This window comes from Coenobita brevimanus, chromosome 86 (genome assembly GCF_032717465.1).
Source record: "Coenobita brevimanus isolate Jiangsu-jjx chromosome 86, ASM3271746v2, whole genome shotgun sequence".
Taxonomy (NCBI): Eukaryota; Metazoa; Arthropoda; class Malacostraca; order Decapoda; family Coenobitidae; genus Coenobita; species Coenobita brevimanus.
Genome location: NC_137039.1, coordinates 31,004,153 through 31,030,182, shown reverse-complemented (window position 1 = coordinate 31,030,182; position 26,030 = coordinate 31,004,153). Strand labels below are relative to the sequence as shown.

At 42.4% G+C, this 26,030-nt stretch overlaps 1 protein-coding gene across 1 annotated transcript; it reads right to left on the bottom strand.

Annotated features, from left to right (window-relative positions):
• Positions 1 to 1,330: 1,330 nt before the first annotated feature.
• Positions 1,331 to 25,553, bottom strand: LOC145410650 (sodium/glucose cotransporter 4-like). Its single transcript, XM_080280764.1, has 13 exons — positions 25,497 to 25,553; positions 23,004 to 23,105; positions 21,283 to 21,387; positions 20,334 to 20,523; positions 15,645 to 15,856; positions 14,486 to 14,594; positions 13,662 to 13,947; positions 11,720 to 11,888; positions 7,772 to 7,891; positions 6,792 to 6,887; positions 5,014 to 5,125; positions 3,441 to 3,526; positions 1,331 to 1,546 (listed from the first exon to the last, which is right to left on the bottom strand). The coding sequence occupies exons 1-13, from the start codon at positions 25,551 to 25,553 to the stop codon at positions 1,331 to 1,333; spliced, it is 1,860 nt and encodes a 619-aa protein (XP_080136890.1).
• Between the last annotated feature and the right edge of the window lie 477 nt (positions 25,554 to 26,030).

Below are 26,030 nucleotides of genomic sequence, written 5' to 3'. Positions count from 1 at the left end.
AGCCTTTACTGTTAGAGGGTGAATATGAGGCCCCATACCAATGAAGCTAGACAGACAGACACAGTAAGTAGCACAGGTTAGGCAGGAAGGAAGAAATTGGGTGACATAATGAAAACATACTACAGTAAAGAACACATGGTAGTCCAGACATGTATTTGTCTATTGCTAGATGCCTCAATCCCATAAAGGGTGGCCACCGACAAATCGCCTCCATATCACCCTGTCCACTGCCACTTCACTGCTTTGCTCCCAACTCACACCCCCCTCCCTCATATACCTCTCCACTCCATCTCATCTCAGCCTCCCCCTCCCTCCACCTCACTTGCATACACTCTCCTCATTAGTCTCTCACTCTCCATCCTCTCCACATGACCAGTGTATTTCTCCTAATGCTTTCTTTCACATCCACATCCACACCGCAGCTCTCTTTCACTTCCTCAATTGTCAGTGTCTCTCTCCATGTAGTTCCACATACACCTTTCAGATAACTCATTTCCACTACTCTCATTCTTGACTTGTGTCCTTCCAACAAGGTCCAAGCTTCACTTGCATAGGTTAGAGTTGGTATCACAATACTGTCATGCAGTGACTTTTTTGCTTCCATGCTCACTTCCCTGTTCCTTATCACTGCTTTCAAAGAACCAGCAACATTTTTTCCCTGTAGTACTCTTTCAAGCACTTCACCCTCTAAACTTACATCCTTACTCATCACACTACCCAAGTACTTGAATGCACACACATTTTCCATTTCCTCCTTACCCAACCTCACTGTATATTCAGTGACTTCATTTCTCTCAAAGACAGACGAGTCCAGACATGAAGAGTTAACTGTCACCAGCAAGTGGCCAGAGTTAACTGCCATTATTTAATGTAAAGAATACTCCTTGTACACTACAGTTTATCATCATAAGCAGTGGAAAAAGAGTACTTGGAAAACCATACTTAAAAGTAAATTTTAAAAAGTTTACTTTACAAAGTACATACCCCACAAACTTACCTGAGCACAGAACTTGAGTATTTTCAACTATTTACAGTATAACTGCCTATCAAGCTGATCTGTCAGTTTCTCTCAATTTACAGTGTTAACTCTTACTGCATAACAGCCTACTCTGCATTTTATTTCTGTTCAAGAGACTCCAAGGGCACCATAAACAATGAAAAATATAATGATTAACATTTTAGCTGAGAATATAAAATTAGATATTTAACTCCAGGTATGAATGATAATATTATGCAACTCACAAAACTGTAGCCAAAAGGTACACACACAAAAGTTGTGTTATTGTGAACTGCATCCCAACTTATAATGACAACTGTCAACGCAGTGCATTCAGATCAGGTCCTCATAACCGAGTTCATTCAGTTTTTCTCGCTGTATCTCCAACACCTCCTCCTCAGTGAAGGGGTTGATGGAGAAGTAGACAAAGAGAGAAATGGCAACAGAAAGAATAACTACCAGCATGGCATTCAAGAGGCGCCGCTGCCAACATCCTTGGTGCAGTGTAGTCATCTCCACTAAATGCTCATTCATCGCTGCTACCTGCTCCTACAGCCACGAGGGAGGATGGGTTAGTAGGGTAAACATGAAGGAATGTTAGTTGTATCTATACTCTGTCCATTTTAACTTGGCCTAAAATTCTAAGATTATCGTCTCTGTACTGTATCTTGAATGCTTAGTTGCAACAGGAAATTAACACTAGAATATGATACTACTGTATTCACAAGGCTTTGCTGTGGAGGATGTAGAGTCATACTATTATTTACCATTGAACAATGGGAAAAAGCTGCAAAATAAAAAACTTAGCCAAGTTAAGGTGGACAAACTAGAGTGAATCAGGGACCATAACAGACCAAAAGAGGATGAGTTAGTGTACATTAGGGACTAAGAAGGGATACGTTAGTAGGAAGTTTCACTGAATATTCATATGCTGAAAGATGAAGATCGAAGTGGTGCAGTATACTGCTGAAACAAGGAAGGGAAAGAGAAGTACAGTGCACTCACCAGTTTCACCCCAATTGGTACAACAATTGTGTCATGAAACTAAAACTCGCGAAACATGCGTATACTTTAAATGTAATAAGTAGTAATTAGTTCCGGGGTTAGCTTCCTCATTCCCCCTAAGCTGCCCATTAATGACAATACCCCCACTGTAAATTATTTACAGTTAATCAGAAATATACTACTGAACCATAATACTGAAGACTTTACTAACATGGACACATAGGCTGAACTACCTGATGAGGCTTGAACATGAGTTCCGAGGCTGGGAGGGGTGGTTAGTTACCACCTGCCGGTAAAGATACGCATTATTTTAGGCAGTAAAAGCACCTTGGCAAATCAGTTCTTCTTCCTGATAGTCTGTTATATTTTTCTGAACATTTCTGGGGTGGTAAGTAAACAATTCATGTGAAATTTGTTTCCCCTGTTGTTTCTTGCTGTTCCACTGTGTCAACTCATTTGACTGGTCGGCTGTAATGGTGGGATGATAAAAACAGTGGGAAATTTTTCAGCAAGAAAAGGTAATTTACAACCATGAAAATAGTCCGAAAAATACAGAAAACAAACTGGAGGAATATGAATGGAATTGGTAAGCTGCTTCTACTGCCTCAAGGTGTATGTATACCCCAACAGCACCCTCACTGCTCCTTGCCACCACTGTTGAGTCCTCCACACCACCAATTCTCAATGCCTCAACGTCAAAGCCCTCAAAATCCAGTACGAGCTCATCAAGCTCACCAATGTTGTGAAAAAGTGACAGGAGATGCGTATGCATGCAATCACTCGCAGCCTGGGCTCACGAAACTCTCAGCAACATCGCAAGACTCCTTGCAGTGGACCATTCCTTTGCATCGTGGAATTGCACTTCGCAAAAGTATATTTTATGAAACTAGTGAGTGCACCGTATTTGAGTGGGATATATGCGAGGATAAGGTATTCTGAGGGGATTTCTGTCACAGCCATCCTGTGTTCGGGGAAGCAGGACATCAGAAAGGATGATTATAATGCTGTGTGAGCTTTGGGGTCATATTCTGTTCACTGATGGTTCTCTCTGAAATAATGCATCAAGTAGGAAGGTGACAGCCATGTCTTTGGTAAAAAGCAGATGCACAAACTGTAGACCAACTTCTACACCCAACTGTATTTTCAAAAGTTGCAAGTTAAAGGGATGAGTCAGGAAGTCATAAATCTGGAGGGAACGAGCTAGTCGTGAGTTACAGGACAAGTCAGTGGTGAGCGGGGAACTGAGAAAAATGAGTCAGCAGGGCATCAGGCATAAGAAGAGGAGTCAGTTGTAATTAGGAAATCAGTTACGGATACATTAGTGGTGACTGGGGGACTGGAAAGGGATAAGTGCACAATAACTGCTATACTTAGTCTCAAAGAATTCTAAGTGTACTAGACACTACTGTACTTCAACACAAGTACAAATGTAACCTACCTGAGCTTCCTTGGAATTGTCGTAACCAAAGATGAAGTTGAAGAAGCGGCGATACCACTGTAGGGGGGCCTCACTCTCCTCCACCTCTGAGTAAAATTCATCACAATAATTATCATTCAGACCTTCTTTCTCACTTAAGGATGGGGTGAAAGAAAAGCACGATAAAAAACTAAGTACTGTATAATTAACCCTTTTGATCTCATGAGGTATTTTTATTTCGTTCCTGCTACTACCAAATTACTGAGTCTACTGGGGAAGAATCTTTTTGAAGTGAAGGGGTCAGTTAAGGCTATCTAACCCCTCCAGTAAAAAAAAAAAAAAAAAATCTATCTATCTATCTATCTATTGCCAGACGCCTCAATCCCGTTTGGAGTGGCCACAAACAAATCGCCTCCAAGTCGCCATGTCCCCCGCCATCTCACTGCCCTGCTCCCAACTCACACCCCCCCTCTCTCATATACCTCTCCTACCCATCCCTCCATCTCATCCTCGGCCTCCCCCTCCCTCTTCCCCCCTCCACCTCACTCACATACACTCTCTTCGTCAGTCTGAATAAAACTGTCTGGAGGTAGCAAGAATGCATTACAAAAGGCATCTTCAGATTCTATGGGTTAAACAAAGTGGCAGATACCTATTCTATCAGTTCCACTCAATATTCTCATCAAATCCTGTGTTTCCCCATGAGGAATGTAAGACCCCAGGGCTAGGCAGGCTGGTCGTGACATTTAAGATGAGAGTGACCAGCCTCACTCATCCCTGAGTGGCATTATGTGAGCAATGAACCCCAACCACCCCTTAGATATAAACCTGCACCAGCTCAATCCGACTGGAGCACCTTAATTACCCACTGAACCACCAGAAGCCATAATTTATTTAACTCAATGTCTGAAAAGAAATTTAATGAAATTACACACTCATCTTGAAAATGTTCACAGTATAAGCACAAATGAATATAATATATACAATAAAGAACTTAAAAATGAGCCTTGTGAGTAGTCAGATATCTCAGTAACCAAACCTCTACTGAACATGAGTTTCAGACAGTGTAAAACAGTAGGCAATAGTAAGTCCTTATTATTAGCTGATTTTTTGCAATGAAGTCTGCAGTAAAGTACAGAAAAACTGTATATCACAGTTTCATTGCTACCTAGAGCACTGATTATTAAATTTTCCCTCACTTCACATTACCAACAGTATGGAAAAAGTTATGTTCAGTAACACATCTCCCATTTAAGCCTACAGCAGTATACTCTGTTCACTTTAACTAGGTATAAAACTGCCTTTTACCCATTTTAAATGTTGAGCTACACTGAGATTAGCACTGGAATATGAAGCTAGTTATGAAGCAGTTTTATGCAAGGATGTTGAGCCATACCACTGTCATATTCTGCCACCATGTTCTGGGAAATAAGGTCCAAAAAGATTAAAATTTCCACCTCATTAAGGTGATACAAATTAATTCCTTATGTCACAGCTACTGTATGCATGGAGTTCTCAAAGAGGCACACCATCAAGGTATTAGAGAGATAGAGAAATAATTTACATTATAAGGAACCTCCAACTGAGAACTCACCAGCCTTGTCATGTGTCATCTCAAGTAGTTCGTTCTGCCTTCTTTCCATGTCCTCTCTATCATCCACTCGCTCCTCTCGACTCAGCCTTGTGAAGTAGGTTGTTCTGATCAGCTGCCAAGAGAAGTGGATTGAAGTACAATAAGCCCTCCATTTTGGCAACTAATTGGTGCCAAATTAACCGCTAAATCCAAGGGTTTAATTAAACAGGGAAAATTTTAATTGGTTCTGAGGAGTCAATAAAAAGCTTGATCTTTCTCCTATTCCACTATTATTCTATCGCTGAGAGGTAATAAGTAAGTAATATACTATCTATCTATCTATAGCCCAACGCCCTAATCCGGCAAAGGGTGGCCACAGACAAAATGCCTCCAAGTCGTTCTGTCACCCACCATTTGACTACCCTCCCCCCAATTCATTCCCCCCTCCCTCATATACCTCTCAACTCCATCCCTCCACCTCATCCTTGGTCTTCCCCTCCCTCTCCCTCCCACCACCTCATCTATATACACCCTCTTAGTCAGTCTTTCATTCACCATTCTTTCCACATGTCCAAACCACCTCAGTGTATTTCTCCTAATCTTCTCAACCACATCCACATCCACCCCACAACGTTCTTTCACTTCTTCATTCGTCAACCTGTCCCTCCATGTCACTCCACATGCTCCTCTCAAGTAACTCATTTCCACTGCTCTCACTCTTGACTTGTACCCCTCTTGCAAGGTCCACACCTCGCTTCCATACATCAGGGTAGGGATCACAATACTATCATGCAGTGACTTCTTAACTTCCATACTCACCTCCCTATTTCTCATCACTGTTTTCAGTGAACCAACAACCTTCCTACAACTATTAACTATTAGCCATATGAAATGAGCCAATCATTCACACTGATGTGCTGTGTGATGTTAGTAAGATCGCGATGAGTGATACTGGGACAGTGATGGTGTGTGGTAAAGTGATAGTGTGGTAGGGTGATGCTTTGATGTACAACAGAGGCCCACATTCTTGTTGGGTAAGGAGGCTCCCTAACGCCTCTTTCTTAGCGAATTATTTTCAGATATGGGTGAGTGATATAATTTTGTACATTGTCTATGCACAGTAGGGCAGTACTTGAAGAATTTATGTAATGCAGAAGAGGACAGTAAGGTGTAATATGCAAAATAAATCACTTAGGAAAAGGTGTTAGAGAGCTTTCTTAACCAACGAGAATCCCAGACAGAGTGGCCTGATGATGAGAGGTAGTGACCATGGTAATAGGGTTGTATAAACTGTTCACTTTAACTAGTCATAAAACTACCATCTCTCCATCCTACATGCTAAGCAGTAACAGAACATGAATACTAGAATATGATACTCATCATGAGTTCTGTGGAAAGGATGCAGAATACATACATCAGCTCATCCTGTGTTGATTTTGGCATCGAGCAAAAAGATGAACATCACCAAGGTAAAGTGGATGAACTGTAGTAAAGTAGAGTGACTGTGGTATTCAATAAAGTAAGAGACTGAAGCCCATACTCTCGTCGATTAAGAAAACTCCCTAACACCTCTTCCATTGCTATTTATTTTTGGATATGACTGGTTAATATTCTTTTGTACATTATTTATGCAGAGCATGGCCATGTTAGAAGGATTTACTTAACACATAAGGAGACAGTATGGGATACTGTAATGAGCAAAATACATCGCTTCGGAAGAGGGGTCAGGGAGATTCCTTAACCAACAAGAATACCACCCTGAGAGTGAAGGTCTGAGGCAATGTGGTAGAAGAGCTAACCTTCCACTGCTCCGGTGGCTTTGTGAATATGCTAGTGATGATTGCCACTGCTGCCGTCCCCCAAAACTGCAATGTGGCGAAGTACATGTAGTGAAGCTGTGGGGAGGTAACCAATAATTTCCTGAGATATATGTATGGTACTGAAGACTTAGACTTTAAAAATATAATCAATATACATACCCAGTATATATATATATATATATATATATATATATATATATATACATACCGGGTATATATATTAGCTCACAGACTTTTATGGTCTTTCAATTATCTGTATATCTATAGCTTCAATATTTGATGGGAGGGCCACTATAAACTGTCTCAATGTCACTCTGTCCTCTGCTATCTGGCTGCCTTCCCTCCAACTTACACCACCCTTACTCATACATCTCTCCATCACCCTTGGTCTCTTCCTTTCCCTCTTCTCCCAGGTAAACCACATATGACCTGTGGTGAACCTGTCAGAAAAATTACTGATCCTCTCCTTTACCTTACTGGCTACAAGGTTTTCCCCCAGTTAATTAATTAAAATAGTGGTGAATCTATCACTGCCTGTAATAATATAACCAACTGCTTCCCTAAACTTACTGCTTATAAGAACTCTAAGCAAAAGAAACCTGAATGATGGTATTTGAAATAAAACAAATAAAGCCTTTTCTCCTGTACCTCCTGAACACAAACGATATTACACCAGAGAAACACAGATGTTGTGCCTTAATGCTATCTATAGTGTTGTGTGCTAAGCTAGCAAATACCCGTGTTGCCAAGTTCTGATCTTCCCCCAGATCGTGACCCACAACCAAAGATGTTACATTCAGGTTCCCAGTTATAAGGCTGGGGGAATAGGGACAAGAGTGAAATTTACATACTTGGGTTTAAGGGGTTATTCCTATCCACCCCCACTCACCTACCTACATACCCACCCACCCATCCACCCACCCACCTACCAACCCACCCATTAACCAACCCTCACCCACCTTCTTTATAAGGACAGGACGAAGGTCTTCCTCATGGCAGGGCGGCTCAGTGTAGTAAAAGTCAAGGCTCATGCGCACCACACCCACCACGAACCCCAGAATGAGGCTCCAAAATGCACCCTGTCACAGACAAGAGGATTTAATTTTTGGTACAAAGGTGAGGGAAAACAGGAGAGGGAGATGGAGATGGAGGGACAGGGAGAAGGAAAGAAAGGGATAAATAAGTAATCCCTTTAATATCCAGACGCCCAATAACCAGACATTTTTTGCCCGGGCCTTCAGGGGGGGTGGGGGGAAAAAAAAACAAAAAAAAAAAACGTAATTTGAACCTGGTGCACAGTGCAGACTAGCTGTGTTTTTCCGCGTAGTTCTGCCGACGTCCGGCAGGGCGACGCTGCCTCCTCCCCATTTCCCGCCTACCCATCATCGTGAGTGCACGCTCGTCACCATAGCCGCCCACCTGCTCACTTTTGTGGTGGTGCCCTACTTCCTGCATGCCCTGTTGTTCCCCTGCTGCCTCTTCCTCATGTGTGTGATGATGGCCCCACCACCCGTGAAGAGGAAACGAGTGGTTTTGACTCTGGAGAAGAAGAGGGTGGTATAGGAGATGGTGGACGCAGGATGGTCGACGTCACGCATCCTCCATGTAGTCAACCTGGCCTACTCTACCTTGTTTGATATTAAGAAAACCCAGGACAAGCTCAACCAGTACACGGCTGACTTCGCATCGAAGACCAAACGCAATGTGGAGAGGAAGGTTATGTATACTCCCCGGTTTGCAGAAATCGACAGCTTCACACTGATTTGGTACTGACAACAATGTGCTGCTGGTGTGCTAACGCTTGGTACGGAGCTGAAGGCTGCTACCGAGAAGTTCGCAAGGTTACACGACACCCCAGACTTCAAGGAATCTGAGGGTTGGCTCTTCGCTTTCAAGTTATGGCATGGCCTTACCAACCATAAGACCCATGGCGAAACTCTGGATGCCAACAAGGAGGGAGTAGAGGAGTTTCGGCAGAAGGTGAGGGGCTTGATTGACAGGGAGGGCCTCACTCTCGGTCAAGTCTACATTGCTGACGAAACTGGTCTATTCTATCGCTCGTTGCCAACGAACACTCTAGCAGAGGAGACGGAGAAGCGTGTACCTGGCTGCAAGCTCTCAAAGTACCAGATATCTGCTTTGTGTTGCATCAGTGCTAATGACATGCACCAGCTAAAGCCCATTACTGTTGGCCATGTAAAGCAGCCTCGGTGTCTTTGTGGGTTGATGGATGTCCTTCCTTTCGTGTGGTACCATTCTGTGAAAGCTTGGTTCATAGCCAAGATCTTCAAAGACTGGTTTCACCATCACTTTATCAAAGAGGCCATCCATTACCAGATGAACACACTGGGAATCTCACACGATCAGGTAAAGGCCCTTCTTCTTCTGGACAATTCACTTGCGCATCCGTCCGACGACAAGGAGTTGGTGGCTGAGAATGCCCGCATTAGGTGCTTGTTTTTGCCACCTAATACAACTGCTTTCATCCAACTAATGGACCAAGAAGTGATCGTGGCAATGAAAAGGCTGTACTGTCGGAAGTTCCTGGACGAGGTGATGGTTGTTCTCAAAGATGAGGACAAACGCAGGGAGGGACAGGACTCGAGCCCAGCGGACTTTGGAAAATCTTCGCCAGTACAACATCAAGTCAGCCATCTACAACTGGGCCAGTGCATGAAGGGAAGTCTCTGTCAAGACCCTGGAAAGTGGTTGGTCTCATCTGCTTCTCAGAGCCAATGTGGTGCATGACTTTCTAGGTTTTGACATGGATGACTTCCATGCACGTCTTCTGTGGCTGACAACGACGTTGATGTGGATGAAGTGCGTGAGTGGTTGGATGACGATGAGGGCAATCCTGGGTATCAGATCATGTCTGATATCGAGATCGCATCTTTAGTTGCTGGTACAAGAACCCAGCTTGAAGATTCCAACAAGGACAGTGATGATGATGCGAACTCCTCTCACCGCGCCATTACTCCCGCCATCCCCAAGCTGAGCGCACTCTGGGAGCACGTCTCGTTCGTTCTTGACTACCTAGAACACCCAGACTGTGACAGGGAATGAGGCCCCTAGGACTCGTGGAGGAAGTGCGCACTTTCAGGCAGCGCATCATCATTCGCCAGAATCGCCGTTCCTTACGTCAATCAACCACTGACAGTTTCTTCAGGCCCATGACCCCCACCATGCCCGCCCTGGCTCCACACCATTGCCTCCCCAAGACAGGTCTTCCACCTCCGAGCCACAGCCCAGCACATCAACCATGATGGAGTCGCCACTGGATGTGAGTTTGCACCTGTCTTCAGAGTAATCTGCAGTCCCTCAGCTACCTGCAACACCTACTCTCAGACTCTGATCGTGAATAAACAGCAAAAACTCGCCACTAGACCACACAGGAATTTACAGTGTTCTGCAGTGTAAAGAACGTAATGTACAGTACAGCGTTAAGAAATTAGAATTCAGAGTGCAATGGATTAAGTGCAGAGTGCTACTGTACAGTTGAGAGTTTCAAGTGCAAGAGAAAGTAAGAAAAGAATGCGCAGTGTTAAGAAATTAGAATTCAGAATGCAAAGGATTAAGTGCAGTGCAACACTGGATTACTGTAGGTGCTTCAGGTGCACCTTATTACTGTCAGAGTCTGAGTGGAGGCGGGTTATTCATCACGATGGCCACAGACTTGTTGTAAGTACCCTGAATACTGCTAATATTTTCCATACTCACCTCTAAATCCTCATTCTCTGGTTCCTTTTCATTTATTTCATGCTTTCTGTCCCTTATTTGTGTGAATAGGGTCTTAAATAGGTGCTATGAATGTCCAGTGGGGAGTTATGTTGGTGGTGTTCTGAGTTAGGCTGGGTTAGGGACCATAAGTACCAGTCCAGGAGGCAGGGTCCCAGTATCCGGACGATCCCACTTTCTGGACGTGCCTTTGGCTGTATTACATCAGATATTGGAAGGAATACTGTATAGAAAATGATCACAAGTGTTTTTCATCATTACTGAATTATCATCTCCAATGCCTTGATTCCCACAGCAGTCACTCTGACAAGATAGTTAAATAGAACCGCCTTCAGGCTAATTTATCCTCATTAACTCCACAACATTCATTTTCCTTCTCCTTCACCTATACACACTATTGCTCCACTCTCTTCAAAGGACACACGGACTTCTTATATTACTATTAAGTCCACTCTCAAAGACGTTCTTTACCACCCTATCAATATGCAGCTTGAATATGTCCATACCGTGTCAATGTATTCCTTTATATCCCTTCAGTAATTCTGCATCTCACTCCCATCACTCTTTGTTACATTCCAAACTATTCATAAATTTCTCTATTACTTACACCACTTACACTACCTATCCCTGCAACTGCTTTGAAACTTCTACAGCCTGTAACACCAGGTCCTCTGTCATTCACTGCCCAGGTTTCACTTGCATATAAGTGTCAGCTTACACACTTACATACTTGGTCCTCTTAGCCTCTACACTACCACAACAACAAGAATTACCATCCATCCATCTATCATTCCATCCTTTATGGTCCCATCAGGAGTGTGAAGACCCAGGGGTGAGGCTCCTTGGTCAAGATATTTCAGGCCTGTGATCAGTCATTACATAAGCAATGAACACCAACCATTCCTCGGATTTGAACCAATGAATTCAATACCCCCCTGTATTTGTAAGGGTTACAAAAGATACCCATGTGAATGATAAAATCCATGAATAATTGGCATCCCCCATAACAACCCCTGCATTTGTAACAATGTGTGTCTAAAAACTCTTTGCAGTGTCCCTAAACCTACTCAGATACCAGAAACTTGTTTAAGTTGCATTTGGAGATGGTTTATTAACATGGAGATAACTGAATGCATATGTGAACTGGGCCAAGGGTACAATTCAACACTGACCGATTCGTTAAGTCTGGCCCAGAGGACAGCAAGGAGGAAGACAGCAGCAATGGGTGGGGCAAGATAGGCTGCAATAACTTGGATGTATACAAATAACTGGCCGCCCTCTGCCTGTTGGATCACCGGTACCCAGCAGATGGACACACCCACCAGCACCAAGATGAACAGTCTGATGATAAAAGGAATTGGTTGTATTCTTTCACACACAGTCCTTGAAATAACAATCTCTCTCTCTCTCTCTCTCTATACCATTTTGAGGTGTAGGGGATCAAGATCAGACTATCACAGTCCAATATATTTAACCCATGGATTGCGAGCCACAGCTCAGGCTGGCAAGCGTTGTGTTGCAAGCCACAGCTCAGGCTGGCAAGCGTTGTGTTGCAAGCCACAGCTCAGGCTGTGCTGACCTTCCAGTGGCTGTGGATTACTGCTAACTACTCCACCCCTATGCAAACTTACGCATGGTGCTACGCAAAGACAGAGAGAGAGATTTTTTTTTTCCACCAGATGATGCCCTGGATGTTTATCTTCAAGTTTATAATAAACAAAAACTATACAAAGAAAAAAATTATTCATTTTTTCACTACACCCCTATGCAAACTTACACATGATGCTACGCAAAGACTTTTTTTTTTTTTTTTTTTTTTTTTTTTTTTTTTTACCGGATGATGCCCTGGATGTTTATCTTCAAGTTTATAATAAACAACTAAAAAAAAAACAAAAAAAAATCTTCATTTGTTTGCACACCAAGGGGTGGGATAAAAAAAAATGGTAATTGCACAATCCACAGGCTATGGGTAGATACTCAACTTCCTTCCCTTGGTTGCATTATATGGCTGTAGTACCTCCAGTCACCTTTCAGGGATTAAACCTATGCAAGACTCACTCTGAGTGGGGCATTCTAACCACATAACCACCAGGACCCCTATTAGTGTGACATGACAGTCATTTCACTTAGTAATTCATCTTTTGGCAGTGTCTGCACAAAACCTACAAAAATACATGGAACCTTCATGTGCCTTGTTATCAAAGTGCCATGAAATGTCCATAGGAGAGAATTACAAGTACAGTACTGTAAATGTTTACTCATGTTTGGAAAAGATCCTTGCTGGAGAGATACAAGTTTTGGCACTGAAGAGAGTTCAAGCTGTGTCATAACTGTTGCATCACCTCATTATTCTTCCTGCTGAACCTTAACCCTTGCAATCTGATTTATTTTAAGCTTGCTACTGTCACATGACTGTACAGTATTTTTCTAAGAGGCTATATCTTACCCCTCCAGCCTCTACAGTCTACTACAACCTGATGAAACTGTCCGGTAGCAACAATAACAACAACATTTATGTACAAGGCGGTGGCTCAATCGGTAGAGAGGTGGTATGCAGTCCTAACGGACCCAGGTTCGAATCCCGGCTGGGGCAGGGAACAGTTTAAGGATTTGAATTTCATTAAATCAGGCTTTACTGATCTTTCAGACGACCCGCCGACATGTCGTAAAAATACCCCTGCTAATAACCAATACACCAGTCCTGTATGAGACAGCCCTAGCATGTATTCAGTATGGACAGTGGGTGTTAGCGCCGAAGTGGTGACATGTAGAGGTGTATGGTATGTAGGAGGACTACTGGGCCTTGATAGCAGGCTGTGAAGCCTATGCCCGGAGTCGGAAAAAAAAAAAAAAAAAAAACATGGGCTGAAGGACTAAGTACAGGTATAGTACATTTGTTCTAATATGACAAAATTTCCTTATCCTTTCATCTCAGTTGATGGCCAAGTTTGGTCTGATGGAAAGGTTGATTTACCTAGTAACAAAGAACCCATTCCTATCTTTTAACTGAAGCTCATCGAACATCATCCAGGCGCAATTTAATTTTCAAATGCTGGGAGTGGTCCAGTTCTATTTTATGAAAGCAAACTGACTAGAGTAGGAGCTTGTTCTGACCTGCCAACCAGCAGCTGTTCATGAGGTTTTGCCTGAGGTCGAAAAGTGGCCCACAAATCCATTGTGAAGAGGGTGGATGCAGAATTGAAAATGGATGTGAGATTGCTCATAATAGCAGACAGCATGACAGAAAGCATGATTCCCCTGGCCCCACTGGGCAGGAACTCCAGGACCAGCTTGGGGTAGGCCGAGTTGGTGCAGGAGATGCGGGAGCCACAGAAGCGGTAACATTCATCAGGATCCACACAGCCTACCTCATCAGGGTACAATACTCGTGAGATCATACCTGCACAGAAAAGGATATGGTAATGAAAGTGAGGGATGGAAAGAAGAAAGAGCACAACAGACAGACAAGGAAAACAGAAGAAAGTGAGATGCCGATAAAAAATTAAAATAAATAAATCAACCAAGAGGGAGCAGACAGATGGAAACAGGAACTGACAAAAGAAGGATGAAGACAGACAGAATAACTCTTATGTCAAAAGTGATCATTCCTATGCTTAAGAAAACCATCCAGTGGTAACGAAAATCAGCGTCATCAGCTGCGTGAAATTAAGGGAAATAAGCTTTAATTCTATTTGTCCAAGTTTTAAAGGTTCCAGCTAATGTCAACAAAACTGTCTGGTGACATGAAAATGAAGTGAAAAATCATCACAGCAACTGGGTTAACATAACATATGGAAAGAAACTCATGAAGACAAATGAAATATACAAAGTGAACAATGTGTAGGATAACAATGAAGGAAAAATGTTTGAGAAATGGAAAATACTGTAGAAAGAATTATGGGGGGAGGGATAATAAATAAGACATAATCTACACTTACCTGGCAGAACAATGATGAAGATAGGGAGGATCTTCATGTAACCAGCGAACAGTGTACCACCCTGAGCATGTGAAAGACTTTTAGCAGCTAGGGCTCGCTGCACTATCATCTGGAAAAATATTCATACATTAGTCTCGCATTCTACCAATGATAACTGCCTACCAGTCAAGGATATGCCAAAATATCACAACTTTCTCCATACAACTGCTCCTGTAAACTGAGAAACTAGCAAATCAGCTTTACAGGTAGCAACAAAACTTCAATATGCTACTTTCATGCATGGATGCACTCTAACATATCACAACTTTCTCCATACACCTGGTATGAATAACTGGGAAAAACTTGCAAGTCAGTATGATATGTCCCCAAAAAGGAACTTTAATAAGCACTGAGTCTGTAACTGATTGGGACCTTAGTGTGAATAAGATAACCAAAAAAATGGCAACTTAAAATGAGGACTTGCTGTCTGGTATCTTGCCCATCCAGGCCTACTAATATTCTGTTATTTCATTATTCTGTCTTTGGTTCCCTCAAAATCACACACAGTATAATGTAAGTGTGATATGCATCTAACTGCTGAAAATGTACCTTCTATGTATAAAAAGGTGTAATTAAAATCACACTGCTGATAATTAGAATAGATAGCACTGGTTTCCTGTGGCTAGGGCTCTTGTGAATTTAGCATAAGCCCAGAGTTTTTCTGACTACTTCTTTGGACTAAACTGGTATTCATCGTTACACTTATCTGTCACTTCTGTGAAAGTAATTTCTCAATACAAGTTGCACTTTTTGAATGTCCTTTGTTGGTCAGTCCAGAATACATTACAGAAAAATTTAAAATTTCAAAATTTCTTGCCTCCTATGAAGTATCATTGCCAGTTTTCCTAAATTTACGATTTTAAATGTATGGAAAAAGTACTCATATATTTGAGCATATCCCTGACTTATAACAAGGAATGTCATTACTGCTCATCTTTTTTCTGACTCAGCTCCAATACTCTTCAGACCACATTATTAAAACAGAGTGCAAAGGTGTAAGCAGGACTCTACTATATGATAGTTATTTCAGAAATAATGAAAGAAAACTGATGGCTTGTCTGCACCTTCACATTTTCAGGTGTTACAATATGGATGTTCTTCCCATCCTTCGGCAACTGACCTGATCGGTACACCAGTACCAGATGGAGGCTGGCAACTGACCCAGGAGGAAGGCAGGCCATGGGAGGTCACTAGTGGTGGGGTCAGCTGCCCTCAGCATCTGCCAGGAGTCCGTACGAGGCAACCCACAGGTTGTGTTGGCCATCAGCTGGCTCGGAATGGCCGCCAGATATTTTGTCTGTAGTTCTGTGTATCCACCCACTGCCTGGAAACCTGTCCAAAAACAAACAACAAATAACTCATCTCTTTCACTTACGTACAGTATCTCCCATGCACTACCCTGATGGGTGTATTTCCCCAATGGTGGTATCTGATGTGGGTGATTCAGTCTAATGATGTGAGGAGCAAAGGCACTGTGGTTTCCTCATGAAATTAGCCCTTTAATTAACAACACATCAATAGACATAAAAAAATAGGCATTATAAGGCATGAAAAAACGTAGGGTAAGCACTGGTAATTCTGACTGAGCAGTTCCCACAACACATGAGATTTCATCAGCTGACTGACATGTGGGGAGCAATGTATGAAGTACCCTGTACAGTACATTACACAAAATTGATAGTGTGTGCCATACTGTGTGAAGAAGATCCCAAACAATGAAACAGCAGTTTCGTTTTCATTTTTGAAGGCTCCAACATGCTTGCATGCGTCGGCCTTGGTCACCTAATGGCGGCTCTCCATGCTGCTTGATCTCTGGCAACTTCTCTATTTAGTCCCTTAACCCTGAGGACTCAATGACTTCGTCCCAGGTCTTTTTCGGTCTGCCTCTTGCTACCCTACCACCCAAAATTAACACTTCTCACTTTCTGCACCCAATTATCATCCCCCATCCTCTCCACATGCCCAAACCATCTCAATTTACCACTCCTTATCACACCAATACACTCCAGTCCCATCCTACCTCTCAACTCTTCCATCGTAAACCTAGCCCCCCCCAGGCCTTGCACTCAAGGATGCACTGCACATCCACCTAATCAATGCCATTTCTGTATGTCTGAGCCTACGAATATCCTCTTCCTTTACTGCCCAGGACTCACTACCATACAGCATTACACTCCTAACACATGCTGCATACAAAGATCCCTCAGCATGGAAGGAGAGCCCTCTCAGTGTCAGGAGAGGCAACAGCTCCCTGAACTTCTTCCAACCACTCCTCACTCTAGCCACAGAGCTAGCTCCTGCCCCACCTCCAGCACATAACATGTCTCCCATATAACAAAACTTCCACACACGCCTGGCAATATCCACATGCTCAGCCTGACACACCACACACATGAAATCAGCATTATCCTGAAGATTACCTCTAATACCATTACATCTCTAATGCACCCAATTATCACAAACACTGCACAAGATGGAATTACTTCTCACACCCATGTGACAAATCGCACATGGCTACTCTCTCTCTTCTTTGACAGTACCACTCCCAGCCCTAGATACCATCGCTTTTGTTTTATCTGCATTTACTCTTATGCCCTTGTGCACCATACCATCTCTCCACTTCCTAAATCTTTCCTCCGCTTCCCTTTCATTTTCTGCAATCAACACCAAATCATCAGCACAGAACATCTCTCACGGGTGTCCATTTCTGAAGTCAAATGAGAGGGCTTCAAGTACCATGATAAACAACAAAGTGCTCAAGACTGACCCTTGATGTACACCAACCTTCACAGAAACTCATCACTCAAATCTCCATTCACCCTCATCTGGGTGTGAGCACCTACGTACATGGCCATAACCACCCTAACCATCCACTCCTCGATCCCAAGCTTTCTCATTGCCCACTTCACCACCTCTCTACGGACACTGTCAAAGGCCTTCTCCAAATTAACAAAAACAAAGTACAGTTCCCTTTTCTTTCCTATACATATATTTCCTGAAACTGTCAAACAATGAATATGGCACCAGTGGTCCCTTTGCCTGGCATAAACCCTAACTGCATCTCATCAATATTCACTTTTTCTCTAATCATACCTTGTATAACTCTCTCCATAACCTTCACTATTTGGTCTAAAAGCTTTATGCCTCTATAATTTCCTCATTCCAGGGCATCACCCTTCCCCTTGTACACATTTACAATTACACACTTCAGCCAATCATCTGGGACAACACATATATAGGGACAACACATATATATAACTGTATGTATTAGGTCAGTGACTAACCTCACACCTTTATCTCCTGAGGCTTTCAACACATCAGCAGTCAACCCAGACACACCTGCTGCCTTCCCCACCTCCATCCTGCCTATTGTCCCGTTTACAGTTGCAGCATCAATCAAAGGCCAAGGGCCAAACACTGGATTTGCTGGCTTACTTTCCCTGTCCCAGTCAACAACAACCAGCTGTAATGCACTCTCCATGCATCTTTTATATCCCCACTATTGACCACTACCCTTCCTTCACCATTCTTCACACACTGCTCACCTATGATATCCCTATTCTCCTTCTTCATCTGATTTGCCACCTTAAAAATCATATTCTTCCCTTCCACATGATATAGGTTATCAAGTAAAAGTCTCTGTGACTCAGACTTTGCCCTGGAAACCTCTTTTCTAGCCCTATGCTTGGCAGCAAAGTATTCCTCTTTGTTATCACCCTTCTTCCATTCCCAGTAAAGCCTTCTTTTCTCCTTAACATCAGCCTCTACACCCTCATCCCACCACCAAGTCACTCTGTCTTGGTGGGCCTCTTGTCCATCCACATACTGAATCAGTAACACTCCAGAGGTTGGTCTTGAAGGCACTGTACTGTTCATTATCACTTCCATCCATGTCTCCCTGTTCAGCCACCACTCTCCTCATCTCACTATAGAATGCATTCCTTACTGCTTGTTTTTTCAACTTCATATTTTCCTCCTAGGTGCATAGGTCCTCTTTTTCATCACCCACTCCTCAAGCACTATGTCACATATCAATAACTTGTGTTGCTGCACACACTCCTTGCTCCCTGTAACTTTAACATCCCTCAATAACCTCCTATCAGCCCTCCTGACCAGGAAATAGTCTATCTGGCTGTTATTTCCCCCAGACTCGAACGTAATTAACCTACTCACTCTTTTCCTAAAATGTGTGTTGCACACAATCATGTTCATTGCTTCCCCAAACTTAAGTATCCTTTCCCCTTCCTCATTTCTTGTACCATATGCACATCCCCCACGTATTGCTTCATAACCTTGAGCTGCGTCGCCTACATGACCAATTAATTCCTTGCCCTTAATACTACAATCTCATCATCCCCCATACCACTTACTACATGTACTAAGTTATCCCAAAATCTATCCTTCACTACCTCATCCACACCTGCCTGTGGAGCATATGCCGATGTAATTGCAATCATCATCCCACCGAATAAAATTTACAAAACTGTTATCCTGCCCATCCCTACGTGTCAAGTGGGGTTGGTGGAGGATTAGTGCCCCTCCCTGTAAAACAATTAACTCTAAGCCATTGGCCACCCCGTCTGGGATACATGGCGTCTGGCAATGAATGAATGAATGAATTATCCTGCCACTTTCATAATATTCATGACACATTCCACCCATTTCCCCTTAACCAAAACACCCACACCCCCATACCCATCTATCTTACCCTGTCAAAACAACTTATAGCAACAATCTCCCCCAGCAATCTTTCTGGCTGATCCACCCCTGTACTGGACTTCTTGCACACATCCCACACCCACCCACCTCCTATTCATTATCTCAGCCACTTCCCTCGCTCTACCCCCTCACACTTACCACATATCACAAAGCCACTCTGATCCCCGTGGGTGATTAAATGTCCTCAGACTTGCATTGAATTACATTCTTTAACTTGGTTATGATCAGTAAACTAAGAAGGGGAGAGACATGCCATAGGTCCCACCCACTGCACAGTCCCAGGCCCAGGCAATGGATCTGGGACCCCTAGCCCTACAGCCTTGATCAGTGGCTGTGGTAATGGCCTCAGGGCACCCTGCCAGGACAGCTACAAAGACACCCTCCAAGCACGCCCTGGCTCTGTAACCTCCCCGCCCTTATACACCCATTGATAGGGCAGCCTCCTGGGGTACTAATGGGCCCCTCTCTATTGGGTGGAAGCGGTAGCCTGGGAACTGCAATGCCCTGCACCCTCTAGCACAGATTTGAGCCTGATCTCACCCCAGCCCCATGATCTATGCTGGCGGAGCCCTCGTCACGCCTCCCCTCAAAAGGTCCACCACTTTTTGAAGGGAGGCAAGACATGGACTCTGCCAGCAGTGCAGAAAGCAATTAAGTTTACAAACTAATAAAGTTCATATTCTATAACAGAAGTCTACAGCTTCCCATAAAATGTGCACACTGGGAATGGGCCTGGGTTATGATGATGATGATGATACATTTGAACATATAAAAGACATGTGAAAAAAAAAAAAATTACAGTATACACTACTGTATATAGTATTCTTATACCATAAGCACATAAAAGTTGCCTTGATATTACAGTTCTGTATTCCAGTGATGAAGAAAACGGTGTGTAAATTACTCTAAATACTGTACTCTAATACAGATACGTGACAGCTGGCAGGAAAACAATACAGTATTATCACCATCACAAAAATATGACAGTCAAATATGGGATAAATTATAATACTTTTCAAATTACCCATCTCTTTAACTGCTAAGAAAATATCACATTGTAAGACTATATGCATTCCAAGGTTTACCAGACCCATGACAACAACAGCGAGGGATCCAGTAATCATGACAAAGAACTGCAGGGTGTCAGTGTATATGACGGCAGCCAGACCCCCCACCAGGGTACACAGTGCCGTTAGCACCACCAGCAAGATGATGCAGAGGTAGAGATTCTGTAGACCCAATGCTTGTTGCAGAAAGATGGCACCAGAGTACAAGTTGACCTGTAACAGGGCATTTAAAAGTCTGAGGGTTATATGCAGGGGCAGAAGTAAGGGGGGAGGGGAATGTATTCATCTATCTACAGTTCACAAAGAGAAATAAGACAATGGTATACAAAATTATACAGTAAGTCTTCCCTTTATGCATGGTCATCTGTCTATCATGAATACACAGATATGCTATGATTCTTTCTCTACCAAATCCTGTTAGAAGTGTTAACCTTCACCGGTCTGTGGTGTGCCAATACATACTCTAACCCTTTCATTGCAGCTGGTGCAAATGGATGTTATATTCAAGTTAACACCAAAAGATTTCATTCAAGTGAGATAATTTCTAGCAGTTAAATGTTTCAAAAGGTTTAATTCCGGTGAGAGAATTTCTGGCAGTCAAACACTTCAAAAACTACCTCTATTAACCTTTTGTCTGCTACCAGATCACCTAGGAAGTACAGTATATGTAGGCTACCACCAATGATTCTGCCATCACGAGAAATTGAAGCCGTCAATGTGTTTCTGTCATGGATGGCACTGCTTGTAATATACATTGGAAACTAACCATAAAGTGTCATAACAGCTTGAGGTGCATGTACTTGCAAGGTTTAGTTGGAGCTGCTGTTACCTACCCCAAACCTGAAGCAGCCACCACCTTCCACACCTAATGAACAGCCTGTACCATCTATATTCAGGACTACTCTACATCAGTAATTCCTAGGTAAAGAAAATGAAACTCGTTGATACAACAGAGAATAAAAATAAACTCACAGATATTTTAGTAAAGATGTAGAGCAGGAGGGAGAGCACAGCGAGATAGACTTGAATCCTGTGCCCACCAAATCTTTTTCTTGTGTACTCCGGCAGTGTGCTCACCTGTGGAGAAATAGAAAGTACTGTATTAGGGAGCCTTTAAGTGATAAATGGTAACTGCCAATCCCATTTTGTCCCTTCAGAGAACTGGGGCTTGAGAATAGGCTACCTGAGTCTAGAATATTTAAAAGGAGAGCGATCTACACCCCTGGTATCGGTTACACGAAAGGAATACTGTACTGTCCTCTGACCATCAGAGACATACCCTAAACCATAACACGCTACAGTGCAGTTTGGCCCAAGAGCTCTGCTCATAGGAGCCTCAGATTGTATCTGCATAATTTCAACCACTTACGGCACCAATGAAACTGGTAACTGCATGCCAATGTCTGACAGAGTTCAGGCTGAGTTTGTTGCGCTTGTCTGTCTTTTGTGAACCACACCAAACTGTCAGCCTCCTTGTAACCTGCGAAGGTCACTGATTGCACTACGCAGTTGACCCTTGTGCGGTGTGGTGCGGTGAGGATCAGTCCCTTTTCCCCTTGGGGCTAAGATGCGAATGACTGTGTTTGAATGGATGAGTAAATTGGGAGTGTGTCGTCCTGTCTCGGCTACCTCCCTTTCCTTAGGGGAAGCAGCCTAGGTATATATATATAAATAGACTGGGTATACTATGACTGTGTGCGAAATGCAAATGGGGTTGTTGTCAAAGACAATGTGCTACTTCCCCGGTGGGTTAAAATGGCTGGTGTTGGGACTGAGTGTGGTCAGGAGAGTTGGCTGCCTCATTAGATCCACGAGTTATGACGTTACCGAAAACCAGCATTAAAATAATGACCCCACCCAAAAACCTACCCAAGTTCTGACAAATTCTGTCAAGAACACCTGACATAATACTAAAACTGATTTCTAATATGTCAATCCTATAATAATCAGCTGACATGGATACACCTGTAAGTCAACATTAAGGTATTTGTCATCAAAGGTCAGTTTGACGCAATGACCCACTGTATGCTCATATTTACCATTAACATGGGTAAGATTCTTTGGGAGGTTCGACAGTTTCAAACTTTAGACCAAGCTATTTGGCAACACTTAGCGGTTAGAAACTATTATGTGCACCGGTACCTATTACACCTTTTTTTTTTTTTTCTGTAGTTTGGCCGAACTACTTTTAGTTTTTTCCTTGGTAGAGTCAACACTGGGTATCGCAGGTGTTAAATATGCTTTTAGGAAATTCGTACCCAAAGGGCTAACAAGGTATCAGCATCCCTTTGCACCACTATATGACTATATCCATTACAATAGAAACTCCAGTCACCGATGTAAACACTTTCTACATTTTCATAACATTCACTGACACTTTTCATCCAGTGGACGCAACTTAGAAACTTCTAACAATACAAAAACTTTTTATAACTATTGAGCGTCAAAGCCCCCTTATCAACCACGAAAGGAACGTAAACCCCCTGCAACTGCATACTAACCTCTGCTGGTAGTTATATTGCGAGGGGATGTCGAAAACCTTCGTTTTTATTGAATTAAGGAATTTGCATACGTTCACCAATATTAGAAATCAACGTCATAAAAAAACTGCTAATGTAGATTTTGAGGTAAGATTTTCCAGTAAGTATACTAAAACAAGGAAATAACGATATAAAGAGACACGACCGACGTACCTCCACCCACCGAGAGCTGCGAGCACACTGTCGCAGCCGCAGCCCGCCAAAACCCAAACCACTTACTGGTTCCCGGGCAGGTTTTAGAAGGGTAATTTTTCCCTTCAAATAAGAGGCCGGATTTCATTTTGCTACTCTGGCTCGTGAAGAGTAAAATGCTTGTGGGAGGGAACAGGGAAGAAATAAAGAACGGGAGGGATAGGATCATATCAGGGCTAGTGAACAATGTGAAGCGAGGAGTGATAGATGCAGTCAAGAAAGTTTTAGTAAGGATGATGAAGTAAGAAGACTTGATAAAAAAAATAATAAAATAACCAGTGCCCGTACAAAGGCCAAGCCCGAAGACACGTTGATGTAATTCACTAATTCCTCATTCTTTTCTACCTTGTTTATACTATCCCACTATGGTTTATATCGTTTTTTTAAGGTTCTCCCCCTTCCCTCCCTTTCGTTCATCTTCCTCGCTATCTTTGCTCTTCCTCCTGCAGTCTCTCTGCACTCGAGCCTTATCCATCTTCCTTTGTTTTTCCGCTTCTCTTCTTCCCTCTGATGTAACTTTCACACTTTCCTGCTTGTGTACCTCCATGTTCTTTCCCTCCCATTCTTTATTCTCCCTCTTCATTCTTTCGTGTCTTACTTTTCCCTCCACTCCCTCCTCCTTTGGGCCCTTCACCCCCTCTCCTCTTCCTCCCCGTACAGTCCCTTCACCTCTGTGGTCTTTCTTCACCACATTCTTCTCCTTTCCTTCGTGTCTTCTTTACCTTCTTTTTTTTTCTTTCTTCCTATTGAGGCTGCCACTTTAACCCTCTTCTTCCTCCCCCCCTCTTTCCTCTTTCTCCCTGCCTTTCTTCTTTCCCTCTCCTCATCCTCCCTCTTCCTGCAACCCCTTTCATCCTCTTTTCCCATCCCCTGTCTTTTCTCCACTTCCTTTCACTTTCACACTCTTCTTCCTCCCTCTTCTTACTTCCCCCATCCTCTTTCTGCCTTCCGTCTTTCTCTTTCCTTCAACTTACTTCTCTCACTAATCCAAACCCAGCATCCACAATAATGAACTTTATTTTTATGCACCATACACTGAGTAGCACAGACCTTATTCATCTCCATACGGAAACATCAAAATACTCTGCAGAAAATACTGTACATCTATACTTAATGCATACAGTTATTACATATATAGAGATATGCTGAGAGCATTGATGAATTCCAAATATCATGAGAAAAAATTGCCAGACGCTTTTTGCTGCTCAGAATAATACTTCTTTTTTCAGATCTGCAAATACACTATTTCAAGATGGCATAACATATACATAGGCCAATACAGTGTAGTACAAAGTAGTACAGCAAATTTTGCAATACTGAACATCATGAATATCACAAATCAATGCAATTATACACCAAAGCACCATCAAATTACCAACTCATATACCAATACTCTGCCATATGAGGATAACACAATGAACCATGTTGCAACAGCCTAACATATGAGGATAATACAAGGCTACAAGTTTGACAGGATTATTAATTGCTTCAGCCTGATGACACTATTTTATTCCTGTTATCTCCAGGTTCTTTTATTTTGATTAGGGATGACTTTTCATACTGAAAGGTGAGATACTGTAATAACCGTAATTAACTTCTTCACAACAACAGGTCTTCACCAAGCTGAATAAAATGTCTGGAAAGAACAAGAAGAAACCACTACAATACTACTTACTGTACCTGGTTTAAGAAGCCCAAATTCACATGCAGTGTATATGAGTAAATATATGAGTACACAATACTGTAATTCACCTGGGAAATGAGTACAAGTATATGAGTACAGTACACAGTACAGTACTGTAACATCACCTGATTCAAGGGGTACAAATTAATGTGCACTGTATACAGTATAAATGAGTACATATATAAGTACACAAAGGAGAACGGTTCACCATGGAAAGACAGGTTAATACTGTACTATAAAGAGTGAAAAATGTTTAGATGCCCTTTTATGTACTGAAACAATTTACCCTGATCATCTGGTGACTAAAACATACAGTACACCATAAGATTCTACACTTATCTTCAAATTTACTACATAATACAAAAATATACAATCAGCAAATTATCTATCAACACCCATCACTTCAGAGTTCATAACCCGCACAATATTACAGTATTTCATGTTTCAGTATGACTGGGGGGGAAGGGGGAGAAATCAATGTTTGTGCCATATTTTATAGTACTAGGATGAAAATAAAGAATAGTGTACAGAGCTTGTTGAAACAGTCACTAGGTTACCCCAACTATGTATCTGACCAATATCACATCAATGTGCAATGACCTACTCTGAAGTGAAGCAATAGCTGAAATACTAAATTACAAAGGTACCCCATTCATAATCCACACAAGTAAAGGCCAATTTGCTTAGCTTTTAATGAAAAACCAACAGGCAACTTTTTGATTATTGTAAATCCTTATTCCCTCTATATAGTACTTGTCTGCATAACTGACTTTTCTTTGACATGTGACATCTCTTGCAAGACCCAACAGATACTTGTACTTGCACATGATTGCTCATCAATGTCTGTGTTTGAACCTGTAACACAGAGTGATGTGATTCTGGCTAAATATACTGTTGTAATGCTGGCAACCTGGTGACAGTCTCAGTGATAAGCACTGCCCATGAATACTAGAACAGGATATGCATTACTGTAATACTACAAATGTCTTCATACTACTGTATATTGTAAACTGTACAGCACAGCAAGTGTATTGGTAATTTTGACTGTGCACATTAAAACTATGGCAGGGTTTACTGACTTGCAAAAGTATTGTAAATAATCTTTAAATTATAATAATTATTGTACACAGGACAAAAGTTCCTCAAATTTAATCATATTGCAAAAGTTTGCTGTACTATACCTCGTACTGCAAAACATACAATATGTAATACAAGAGCATTTGATGATATTTTGGTAACTACCTGAAACACTGTATCATTATAAGTCTAAAAGCTACCATTTATAAGACACCAATGTGACACTC